Genomic DNA, 12,800 nt, shown 5'->3' with positions numbered 1-12,800 from the left:
TAGGATGCTTTGAGAGTATGGTGCTGTAAACAACTGAAGTCTGGTGACCAGTTCCCATCATGAAGACAGTTTCTATCCCATAAAACATTTCCTGTTTCTCACTGGATTTACCTGACGTTTTAGAAGTCCCTTTCTAGTCTTTGTTTTTTTGATGTCCTAACATACCTGCTTAAATTGCAGCCACGAATTGTTCTGGCATTGCACATTATTCTCAAGGCTTACAAATTAACTGTGTGATCACAGGATTTACTACGCATACCTCATTCTTAACACTAAAACATAATTTGAGCTGAAATTTTCTAAAGATTTTCAGTTACCATACTGGTATACTAATAAGAGATTTTTCCTTCTTTTTTGGTGGGGTGGGGTGTCTTATTTACGTTTGAACACCTGCGTTAAAGGGCATTAAGGCTACTCTAGATCAAATATTCAAATGGTAGAAAACGCCAGCATTATATACCTGTGTGACATTGTATTTGCCACCTTCTTCATTATGACATCTCTTGGGCTTTTTTTCTTTTAAGCTTCCTTTGATTCCCAGGTAGACTAGAAATGTGCAGTAATGAGACATACAAAGAACTGAGAGAAGGTGAGACAAGTAAAATAGTCTTCACAAGCTACAAAGTATCTTTATTAAAAGGCAAAACTGAATAAAAGTGACTTAAAGACATACTAGAAAACAGTAATGCTAACAGAACAAGAATAGATAAACCATGGAAGAAAAAGGATTAAAAGGGTAACATTAGTGTCAAATAGTGACTGTTTTCATGAGTGTTTGGGTTTTTCTCTTTTTTTTTTTCTTCTTTTTTTCCCCTCCTCTCCCTTTGCAATACAGCAGCCAGACCAAATCAGTTTGGTATGCCTGGGATAGTGCCACCATATGTTCCTTCTCAGATGCTTAACATTCCACAGACCTCACTACAAGCAAAACCTGTGGTAAGTATAGCCCTCTCCCCTTCTCCTTAGGAGAAACCTACTGTGCTCATCAAATTAAAATCTAGGTGGGAAAGGTATATCTAACTTTTTTAGCGTGGGTGTTCACCAATTGAATTTTTAAGTCTGGAACTATAGTGATGCTACAGACCCTGGTAGAACAATTTTTGCGGATGTCCAAGATGGCTGAGATTTAATGTGTACGTTTGGAAAATGCCACTTGATTAAATAACGTATTTTGTTTTAAAAGAAAAGCCTTTTTGTTACCTTCACTTAAGAAAGATCACTTTATTTTAGGCCCAGCAGATGTCCAATCAGGGTGGGGCCCAAGGTCAGGGTCCATACCCATATAGTCTCTCTGAGCCAGCCATCACCTTGGAAACAGGTGGAAAAAGTCTTTCTGAGCAGAACAACTACAGTAACATTCCTCATGAAGGAAAACATACACCATTGTATGAACGATCTTCTCCAATAAATCCAGCTCAGAGTGGGAGCCCTAATCATGTGGATTCAACCTATTTTCCTGCCTCTTCTACATCTTCATCCTCTGACAATGATGAAGGCAACGGAGGTGCAGTGAAGTAAGTTTTTCATTAGGGTGTTTTCTTGCTCGGCTTCTGTTAAAATAAATTTACTTTCAAAATCATTCATCAGTATCCTGGAAGTACAAAATCTGCAAATTAGTGGTACGGTAGACCTTAAAAAAATAGTTTTAGGTCACTATGACTGCAGACACGTCCATGGTTTGCTCTAGTTGCCTTGTTCCTTAACAAGCAGAAATCTAAGACCAAATAACGTTGGGTGTTTTTCCACTTCTGCCCTTACATTTTATTGAAAGAAGGAGAGAATGAGATTTTGGTAAATGTCATAAAGCCTTTGAGTTCTTTACTTTGTATGAAAGAAGTATTCCTGCTTCACAGTATAATTCATTAAAATTTAAGTAGCTAAAAACTATGAAACTTCACTGAATTTGTAGTGTTTACACTTCTTAAATTTTGGGATGATGTGGCTTTGCAAAGAAACTTTGTGTGAATGTCAGAAATTCACCATTTAGGACAGTCTTTAGAGCCCCCATTGACAGGCTATGCGTGGAACAGAGCAGCAGTGAAATTGGTTTTGCTCTGTTCTACTAATGTACCTTGTTTGCTGCAGAAGTATTTCTGATTTCCAGTAGATCATATGTCTGTCCTTGGCAATAAAGTTGTGCCGACTTTCATCTAATTACTGCTTTCTAACCCAAAAAGGAAATTTGAACAGGGACAGTTTGTGTTTACCTTTGTCTTGTTAGGTGTAGCAGCTTACTGTGTGAGAATCAAAGCCTGGGGCTTTAGCAGGTCTGTGATTGCCTCTAAAAGTATATATGCCTCTAAAAATATAATAGTATGTTACTACTGGGTATTAAATTTTGAACGTGTCTACAGTTACTCATGATAGCTTGGACTTTGGTTTTTTGATGTATGCTATCAACTTTTAAATATTATCATGTGTTTTGCTTAGTAAATCAAGTGAGTTTGCATGATTTCCATGCAGTGTAGAACTGGAAATGTACCTGCTTTAGAAAAAAACAGTATAAAATATTTTTCAGCATTTTTGATAGTCTTGCCTTACGCATTTTATGCGATAAATTTTGAATAAGTTTAGAAACTGAAATCTAGACAGTGTAATTTATGTTGCAGTTTGGAGACATAGTCTTCTAATTGAGGAAAATTACTTGGCATAGTGACAAATATTTAAAGTTCAGTCAAGAATTTTTCCTGCATGAACATTATTTAGTCATTGTAATATACAGCTTTGAAATACAATCCAAATGTTGACATAGTGTAAATGAATAAATGTCAGTATTAAAGTGTCTAACTGACATTTCTAATACATAGCATCCCTTAAAATCAGAGTCTCTGGCCCATAGTTCCAATAACAGTAACCAAGGACTTATCCCATTGTATCTTAAACAGGACTTTAATATGGTGTTTTTCTTTATGTTGTCCTTCAGCCATGTCAGTGGGAACAAAATAGGCTGGGAGAAAACAGGAGCCCAGTCAGAAAGTCAAACGCGTGGTGAGCTGGGAGACCAAACAAAGGTAATTTCTTAAGTTCCAAACATCACAATTATTTATTTTGTATTAAAGCTTTACAGCAAACTCTGGGTAGAATTTTCAGTATTGATCTGTAGGATTTAGTGTAAACTTTTACACGTTTTTGTGAACTACAAAACAGCTTTAAAAGTACAGTAAGAAGTTTTCCAGGGAATATTGTAGTGTATACATAAAAATGGAATAAATAGGACATGTTAGAAAATACCAGATACAAAATAGAAACCAATAAACTTGTTTACTCCTTAGCTAACAATCTCATCCTTAGATAGTTCTATCTGTGTTTACAGTAGTGCATTATTTTGATTTTTATTAAGGAGTATAGCAGTCTGAGCGTCTGTGGGTTCAGAGTCCATGTCACATAACCTGCAGTGTAGTGAGAAGAGGTCTAACACACATTTCAGTATTAGCCCCAGACCATTACAGGTGTATTAAAGCTCAGCTGAGGCATAAAAGTCCTTTATAACTGCCTGGTATGAATTTCACATCATACATATTAAAGTAGCTCCATGGGACCAGTTAGAATGTATTGCTACTTAACTAAGTAAGGGTGGGATAACTAAGCCCTTGATAAAGACTTAACATTATCCTGTTAAATTTCTTCAAGATTTAAAACCGTTGTCAAATTAAGAGTATGATGGTCTGTATTCCAAGTTTGAACTGTGTTTGGAAAGAACATTCAAAGCATTTGAGCTTAGTATCTATGCATCTTTGTCATGGAACTGTATAACTGTTAATTTTGTGTCAAAAAACCCCAATCATGAGTTACTTACGCTGTAGAAAAATAAAACATGTTCCCCATACCTTCGGGTAGAAATTCCAGTAAACTTGGGCCTTGTGCTTAAAATATCAAGCTGATGATTTCATCCATCAGTGGTTATTATTTTTGCAGACTACGCCCCGTACGATAACTGTATCTGCCTGCGGATTAGTCACCATAGGCAGATGCTAGTTTGACCTATTACATTCCTTTCTCCTCCGCATCGCGGGCCACGTGCGAAGGCCGGTGCGTCCCAGCTGCAGCCCTGCCCGAGTGCTGCGCACCCCCGGGTCCTGCCGCGGAGCGGGGGCAAGCAGCCGGAGCGGCGGTGGGGCCTCCCCCGGCACGGGGCAGTGGACGGCTGGGACATGCTGCATGGCATGTCTGCCTGCCTGTCTTCATACACACAGAATTAGAGCTCTGTGAGCAGTGATTACACTTTCCAATAGATGTATGCGTGCAGTTCAGCTTAAATGCATCCAATTTAATGTCTAAATGCTTGTGAGTTTTACTTGCCTATTTTTTTTTTTAATATCAAACCGCTTCTTCAGCCTTCAGTAGCAGGAGAAGACAGTTGCATCTGTTGAGCATGACAGGGAGGATTATGAGTACATTGTGTAGATGAACTCATTTCCTAGAGAGGTATATATTAATGATTTTTAAAAAAGAAATATTTCCTGAAGAATTTAACTGAATGAACTATGTGAGTTTGTGAGGTAATTTACGGTGCTGAGAACCTATCATAGATCAGACAGGTAGCAGCAATCTTGACAGTCCTTTCACTTGACTTAAATGTCAAAGTTCCTTGCTCATAGTTGTCTTACTGTGTGGTTATACATGACAAAGGTATGCTCATCTCATTTGGGTGAATGTATATTACTAAAGGAAAAAAAAATGCTTTTAACTGTGGTAGTTCCTCAGCTTCAGTGTTTGAGTATCGCTGGAGCAGATCCAGAAGAAGCTGGGGAAGCGAGGAAAGCGCTGCTATCGTTTGGGGGGTTTTGTCATCTTCCCTCTGTGCCTCCAGTAACTGGCAGTTCTGTAAACTTCTCTTTGTGGTCCAGTATCACTGACTTTTAGTTGTTGGGGTAGTAGAAGACAGGGACAAAAATCTTTAAACTGATCAAGAAATATTTGATAATATAATACAGATTTAATGGAGCTGTGATAGCTCACGTGTTTATAAAAATATTCTGTATTAGTATATTGTGTTAGAAGTGTTCTGGTTTACAGGTTTTAACCATTTCTTCTGTATATTTTCAATTTTATAAATAAAATGAAGTCTAGATTACTAACTCTAAAATATAATCTTTCAGTAACGTCCTCTTCAGTTGTGTGCTTAAAATGTAATCTGAAAATAATGTTGCCCCTTTGATATTTTGCTAGGGCATGGTTTTTACTAATACACACCTTTCTATGGAAGGTTTTTGGAGGCTGTGTGGAGTTCTTTTGGTTTTTATATGCAGGTTTGTATTTTTCATAAGAGCAGGCAAGTGAACAATCTGAGCTTATTTGGGCCTATTATATTACTTGTTCTGTGGGATTTCATGGCTTTGGCCATTTCTGTTTCAACTTTGCTTTTAAAGTCTTATGAAATGAAATTTTCTACACAAATTGTGAAAAATACTCATGTATGATGTATCATCAAGTGAATAAATTAAATTTCAGTCTCAAAAGTTTTTAATATTACTCTAATAGTTTATAGGCACGAAACTAGTATGAATTCTGAAGCCAAAAAAGAGCTTTCAGTTTTGAAGACAAGGATTTTTAGGAATGGACTCTACTTTTTTTTGTTAGTATCTGTGAGAGTTACAACATAAATGCTTGCAAAACGCGTATTCACCAGGAAGTTTACAGTATATTTTTTTATGCGTCATATTTTTCCTATAAATTTGTGAACTACATTTCTAGAAATTGAATCAAATCCCACTTTAATCTTGCAGTGAGAAAATGTTGCCATTTTCTCTTATAATCTTCTCAGACGAGATAATTTTATGTTTAAAAAAGCCCCAACAAAACATTTACAAGGCTTTTGAGTTCAGACACTATATATTATATGTCTTTAAACTATGTATATTTTCCTGCTTCATTTAGAAATGCAAACTGAGAAAGGATGTGTTAATGGAAGTCTACATAAACTATAGACTTTCTGGCTGTCAGTTAACCCATTTAGTTGGTAGTATCTTAGAAATAGACGTCACTTCCATTTTATCAAGAGGTCATCAGTCCCACTTCTGGATTGTGCAATTAAAAATTAAAGAAAATAATAATTACTGTTGCTGTTAATAAGCTTAAGTTTTGCAATAATATTTGTTTTTTCAGTAATTTGCTTCTGCTAGCAAACAATGGCTGAAAGTTTACATTTTCTGAAAGTCTTTTAGCCAGCTTTGGATAATGTAGTCTGCATACTGACACAACATGGTGTGAAGATTTACTGTTTTCATTGTGGGTGAAGAAGGAAATTTGCTGTTTCTCTCAGCCGATCTCCTGGTATGTTTCTATACACATTCAAAAGTACTTTATTTTGTGTGTTCTGTTATAGGCAGAAGGTTCCTCTAGCGCTTCTTCAGGAAGTCAGGCAGCTGATGTCAAAGGGAATCAGACCAGTAATCCACAAATCCCATGCCTGTTGTCAATGCCCACCAGAAACCACATGGATATTACTACCCCTCCATTACCTCCTGTAGCACCTGAAGTATTAAGAGTGGCGGAACACAGGCACAAGAAGGGGTTAATGTATCCCTACATCTTTCATGTCCTAACCAAGGTATGACATTTAAAAATTATGTACTGTGAAATAATGGTTCTGTAAAGATAATTGCACTTGCATTTCTGGCTGAAGAGTATCAGAAATTTACAACCTTCTTAATGCTTCGAGTTTTGGTCCATTTTTTTTTTTCCACCTTGTTTTCTAACCACTGATCTGGTCTGGTACATTGTACCAATAAATATGATGACTGTAATTAGAAGTGTTTACTTACAAAATTAAGAATTTTTCCTGAATAGATGTAGATATTTTTATATCTCAACGCACGTGTGTATATGTCTGTGTGTGTGTGTTTTTATTTAGAGTCCATTTCCATCTAAAAACTCCTGTGTATGTGCTTTGGTGTCTCTGCCATGTCTTTTCAGTGTTCAAAAATACTTAGACTGATTTCCCTCACAGTCTGATCCCTCCCATCCCTGGTAGGTAGCCCTGATAGCAGCTATAAGAAATCCCTTTTGTATGGTCCTAAAATGTAATTATAGATGAACTCGATGATGTTCCGAATTTTTATTCATTTTAGTTTGGCAGAACATTTCTGATGGCTTTTTTTTTTTTTTTGGTTGGCTGTTTTATGTGCTAGCTTTCAGATCCCAGGTTAGCTGCTAGCGTTTTCTCACAGCCTAGGATTCTTTGTCTGCCCAGTAAAATAAATCTACCTGAATGGCCACATAAGGACACCTTGAAAAGCAGTGGGAGAGCTTCTTACTGAGATAGGCAGTGATAACCTGCTTCAGTGTGTCTGGAAGCTGCTGAAGTCTGTTTTGTGTTGAACCAGGAAGGAGCCAGAGCAGGGGTGTTCCTGCACAACTCTATTTTACTTGATCTAGTCTCAAAAGACTTAAGTTCATTGTTCTTTTTAAGTGCAAACAGATGAGTCCCAGAACGAGACAACTTTAATCTTCTTCCTCTTTAGCGTTTAAGCTAAAGATTCAAGCCCATTCAGTGTACATATTTGTACAGCATCTAGCAAAATGGCACTGTCCACATTCCTGTTAACTTATATTCATCTTAAAAATCCACTTCAGGACACTAGGACTGTAGGCAGGGATCTGAAATCCATAAAAAGAAAAGTTTCTGCGTCATGGTTGAGGTTTGGATTCCCTATTTCCCATGTGTTTGTTTTGCACTGTAGCTTGTATTGCTGTCGTGTTCTTACACTTCTCTTCTTTATCAAGGAAAAGGAGAAGAATCAAGAGGTGTATGCCAACCATTGATGCCTGTTTCACACTTTGCAGAGCCAAATATCCTTAGTACATTTAAATACTACTTGATGTTTAATCATAGAATTGTTTAGGTTGGAAAAGACTCTTAAGGTCATTGAGTCCAACCATGAACCTAACACTGCCAAGTCCCCCATTAAACCATGTCCCCAAGCACCACATCCACACGTCTTTTAAATACCTCCAGGGACGGTGACTCCACCACTTCTCTGGGCAGCCTGTTCCAATAGTTGACAACCCTTTCAGTGAAGACATTTTTCCTAATATCCAATCTGAACTTCTGCTGGCATAACCTGAGGCCATTTCCTCTGTCCTATCACTTGTTACTTGGGAGAAGAGACCAACACCCACCTTGCTACAAGCTCCTTTCAGGTAGTTGTACGGAGCGATGAGGTCTCCCCTCAGCCTCCTTTTCTCCAGGCTAAATAACCCTACATCCCTCAGCCGCTCCTAAGACTTGTGCTCTAGGCCTTTCACCAGTTTCGTTGCTCTTCTTTGGACACACTCAAGTCATTCAATGTCCTTTTTGGAGTGAGGGGCCCAAAACTGAACCCAGTATTCGAGGTGCAGCCTCACCAGTGCCGAGCACAGGGGTAAGATCCCTTCCCTGTCCCTGCTGGCCACGCTAGTGCTGATACAAGCCAGGATGCCATTGGCCTTCTTGGCCACCTGGGCACACTGCTGGCTCCTGTTCAGCCAGCTGTCAATCAACCCCCCCAGGTCCCTCTCTGACTGGCAGCTCTCCAGCCACTCCTCCCCGAGCCTGTAGCTCTGCTGGGGGCTGTTGTGACCCAGGTGCAGGACCTGGCGCTGAGCCTTGTTGAACCTCATACAATTAGCCTCAGCCTATTGATCCAGCCTGACCAAATCCCTCTGTAGAGCCCTCCTACCCTCAAGCAGATCAACACTCCCACCCAACTTTGTGTATCATGTCACACAGTGGGAGGAAACCAATTAAGTGCCTGCATTTGAGAAGTCCACTCCCAACAGAGAAAAAAAGTCAATCTAGAGATGGCTGCATGAAAAATAAATCAGTATTACTTAAGACTGTTTTTCTTTCCCCACTGTCTGAAATGCTTTTGAACAAGCATGCACAAGGGTGCTAAAGTATACCGTGGGTACACTGGCAGATATCTTGTTGTACAGTTATGGAATTCTTTAGAAATAGGTACATAGAAGTGTTCCAGGTTATGTTGCTGTTATGTATAGAAAGAGACCTTCTAGACATACCTTATAGCTAAAGTAGCTTTGAGTTAAATCTGACAACATCCTAATGTAATCACTCCAAGATGTCACCTACAGTATTCATAACTAGGACAGTTTAAATTATTTTTAAGTGAAAATATTAAAACAGAGCGCTTGCTTGTCAGCGTTGAAAATAAAGGCTGATATTTCGAGCAATGCAGTGAAGTCAGTCAATTTCCAAGAAAATCTCAACATGGTTGGATACACAGAAAACATAGAATGTTGCTGCTGTTTTGAGAGAGAATGTCGGAAGGTTCTTTCATGCTTTTTTCTGAAAAAGTATAAAATGCTAAAGCTTTATTTATATGCATTCAAAACCAACGTTACTTACATAATTCCATTACAATTTTTTGACTGGGTCTTCTAATAATGTTAGTTTTTGCAGTGAGTCCCCAATACTGTTTCAGATCCTTGCACCAGAAGGTCCAACTGGTGTTTTTAGACAGCATGAATATTTTTAAAAATAACTGTCTGAAATCTAGATCAGCTTCAAATGTGCTTTGACTGTCTAAAAGCGCATTAGTGTATTTTCATGTGTACTATTTCACTCTTCAAAGTATCCATATTTGAAAATCACTATTTAGGTAATCCTTACCTGCAGATAGCCCAGACAAAAAAAAAAGGTGTGTGATAGAGAAGAGAAAGAGGAAAGCAACAGGGATAATCAGAGTCTGGAGACTTATTGGAGGAAAGCAAGTAGATTGTAGGGTAATCCTTCTCTGGTGTTACCTTCACATACCTAAGAACCACATTACTGCTGAATCACATTTTTTCTTGACTAGGTGAGAATTATATTAGAGCTGGATTGAGTTACCATGCATACCTAAATACTGTAACATGTCATATTTTTCTGCTTTCTTTCATGCAAAAGGGTGAAATCAAAATTGCAGTTTCTATAGAAGATGAAGCCAACAAAGACCTGCCTCCTGCTGCTCTCCTTTATAGGCCAGTTCGTCAGTATGTTTACGGAGTCCTGTTTAGTTTGGCAGAAAGCAGAAAGAAAACTGAAAGACTTGCTTTTAGAAAGAACAGACTTCCACCAGAATGTATGTACTGTAGAATCCATTCTTTATTTCTCTTCCCTTTGCTATGTTTTCATATCCATTTGTATCGTGATTTGAATGAGAATAGTTGCTAAGATTCCATTGGTGTAGTGAACTCTGCAGGAATTTATGGCTTATTTGATCCCATGGATAATAGTAAAAGATGTTAATTTGAAGTTTTATTTCCTGTAGTCATTTAAGAACTATAAATGTTATCATTTCTAAGCAAGCTCTGGGGTTTGTTTTTTAAAATGTATGCTCAGGCTGCTATCAGGCTTGCAGCAGGTAATGTCAGTTTGTGATGTAGTTTTTAAAGTATATGGCAGAACTCGATTATAGGAAACTTCTGTACATATGCATACAAATTTGCATACTTTTTTCAAAAATGAACGATGCATATGTTAACTTACCCTGTCTTCCCAAATGTGTAATTAAATGTAGTTCAGTGAAATTCACAAGTCTCTAGTATCTTCCAGGTATTGGCATATAAAAACTTGCTTTAAAATCTGCAGAAGTCAGGTGTAATGTAAGTAAAGGTAGACCTGGGTGGAGACAGAGTAAACTTTTGCATGCTTGTCAAAAGATCCTTTTGCTAATTCTGAGGGATTAGTGTTAATCTTCATATTAATCTGGAAGTTGTCTTTTAAAGTCTTCTGCTTCCAGGAATTACTGTCATTCCATAAAATTCAACCTCCTCGTTCCACAGTGTTTTCCTTATAATGAAATGCATACAAGGAAATGATTGAACTTTACAGTAGCATCTTATAAAGGTTAAAGGAATGCTGAAGCATTAAGTGAACGGCAGCAGCGGTATTTATATATAGGAGTCTGCTGTCACTAGACTAAATTTAAGAATCAGATATTTAGAATGTATGAAAGCATCATTCACAGTCTTCATGTGTAAAAGGCTAAAAATAAGAATCAGTTGTAAACGTAATGTTCATTCCCTCTTTCCATTTTTAATTCTGAAATGTCTTTGTACATTCATAGTGAAGATGATAATTTTCCAACAATGTTTGAAAAACTTAGCCAATTATTTTGTGGGAATTAGTATTTACCCTGCTTGAATAATACCTCAGCACACATAGTGTCACAAACTTCTTAATTCTTCAAATTCATACAGCATAGTAGTATTTCAGGTTACAAGGTTATTTCGGGATTAAAATAGTGACGTTATTTGCAGTATTCATTTGTCCTCATTAGACTTCTGTCCTTAAAAGTGTACTACAACGTTTGTAGTGGTGAAATAGCTGAGTGCTGATGGTCTGCTTCAGTTTTCAGAATGTTTTTATCTTGTAAACTTAGAATGTTCTCTGTAGACTACTGGGGTAACCTATATAATCTCTATTTTCTCTTCATATATATGCTTTTCAGAGGTTTATTCTCAGTGGAGCATAAGAACACTACTGCTGACTTGGTTTAGTTACAGGAGCTCCAGCAAGTCACAGGACACATTCAGCTACTGACCTACTTCTATTTTAGGACTGACCACGCTCTTAAAAAATAATTAAAAAAATTGAATGCCTGCCCAAAAGTTAGTTGCTTCACTGCAAAACTAACAATGCTAGTAAAGGTGGATTTGAGCTAAGATGGAAGCATGTGTTTTGAAAGGGCTGTGTTGCAAGAACACATTTATTTTTGTCACCTCTTTGACAAAGTAGCAAGAATTGGGCAAGCTGTGCAAGATGCAGAGAACAGTGTCTTAAGTGGCAAGAGCACATTTCTCAGACTGATAAGTCACACGTTAGCCCTTACTAACTTTTCTGAGGCTTTAGTGAACGAGTGATGCTGATTCTCCTTCAGTGTTTGTTTTTTTGCTGCTCTCAAAAATTAATGTTATGAAACACAGTAATTAAGACAATTAAGAGAAAATTTAATAATTAAGAGACATTAAGAAATTAATTTTTAAAGAAATGTATATTGTCCATAAGATTTATGTAGAGATGTAAAGAATGTATTAATCTCTAAAATCCTGTCATCTTTGTTGTACAAACCATAACGTTGACAACATAATAATTGTGCATGAATAATTTGCAAGTATATTGCATGTGAGGGTTATAGGAGGCTATGAAAAATACATAATAAACTGACATGTTAGTATTATTACTAAGTATATAGGCAGCAGGATAATGGATCTTTCATAAAACGGATGACTTCCTGTCTTATATCATTATTTTTACGTAGTTGAAAAGCCAATGCAAAACAACAGATCTGTTGGAAGAGGTAGTCAGTGAGGTTCTTCAGTGATAATTGTCTGCTAAGTAATGCCTTTGCTGTACATGTCCTCCTGTCTGCTCCCAGAGGATATGAAAAGTTGAATCACAAAGTTCTTGATTGTGCTTTTGCTGCCAAGGGCACAGCATGGGCTGTGCTGCCATTCCTTCTGAGGAGATGGAAAGTGTCTGATTTGCTCTTCTTTTGAAGCTCTGAAACGGGTTATTTCCCATGTTCTGATAAATACATATGTGTAGATGAAACCATCTGCCCTTCCCACTCTGTGGAAAAACGCACACTTGTATAAGCTGTCATAACTCCTGGTTGGATCCAAAGGTTTGTTATTTTAAGCCTAGACACCTTGTGATGTACTGTTCTCCATCACGGATGTATTCAGCTGATGCTGTTTCTGCCAAAAGGAAAGCCGTATCTTGGGCAGTAGCCCTTTTGCGAAATAAAGCATGCTTAGCTCAAACTGTGATGTCAGTAAAGATTATAAGGTTAAAAATGAGGCTTGATTAATCTGCC

The 12,800-nt window shown here is 37.6% G+C and overlaps 1 protein-coding gene across 5 annotated transcripts in view; it reads left to right on the top strand.

Annotated features, from left to right (window-relative positions):
• The window catches only part of FAM120A (family with sequence similarity 120 member A), a 56,557-nt gene that overhangs the window by 21,587 nt on the left and 22,170 nt on the right, over positions 1-12,800 (top strand). For 3 of the 5 annotated variants that reach the window (XM_074836733.1, XM_074836731.1, XM_074836735.1), the window contains exons 6-10: positions 836-936; positions 1,231-1,514; positions 2,924-3,011; positions 6,326-6,550; positions 9,887-10,061. In XM_074836733.1, coding sequence (XP_074692834.1) covers positions 836-936; positions 1,231-1,514; positions 2,924-3,011; positions 6,326-6,550; positions 9,887-10,061 — 873 coding nt within the window. The remainder of the gene's footprint in view (positions 1-835; positions 937-1,230; positions 1,515-2,923; positions 3,012-6,325; positions 6,551-9,886; positions 10,062-12,800) is intronic. The other 2 variants (XM_074836734.1, XM_074836732.1) reach the window with 1 other exon arrangement.

This window comes from Strix aluco, chromosome 11 (assembly GCF_031877795.1).
Source record: "Strix aluco isolate bStrAlu1 chromosome 11, bStrAlu1.hap1, whole genome shotgun sequence".
Classification (NCBI taxonomy): domain Eukaryota; kingdom Metazoa; phylum Chordata; class Aves; order Strigiformes; family Strigidae; genus Strix; species Strix aluco.
The sequence above is the reverse complement of the archived record's forward strand: the minus strand, read 5'-3'. Positions and strand labels throughout refer to the sequence as shown.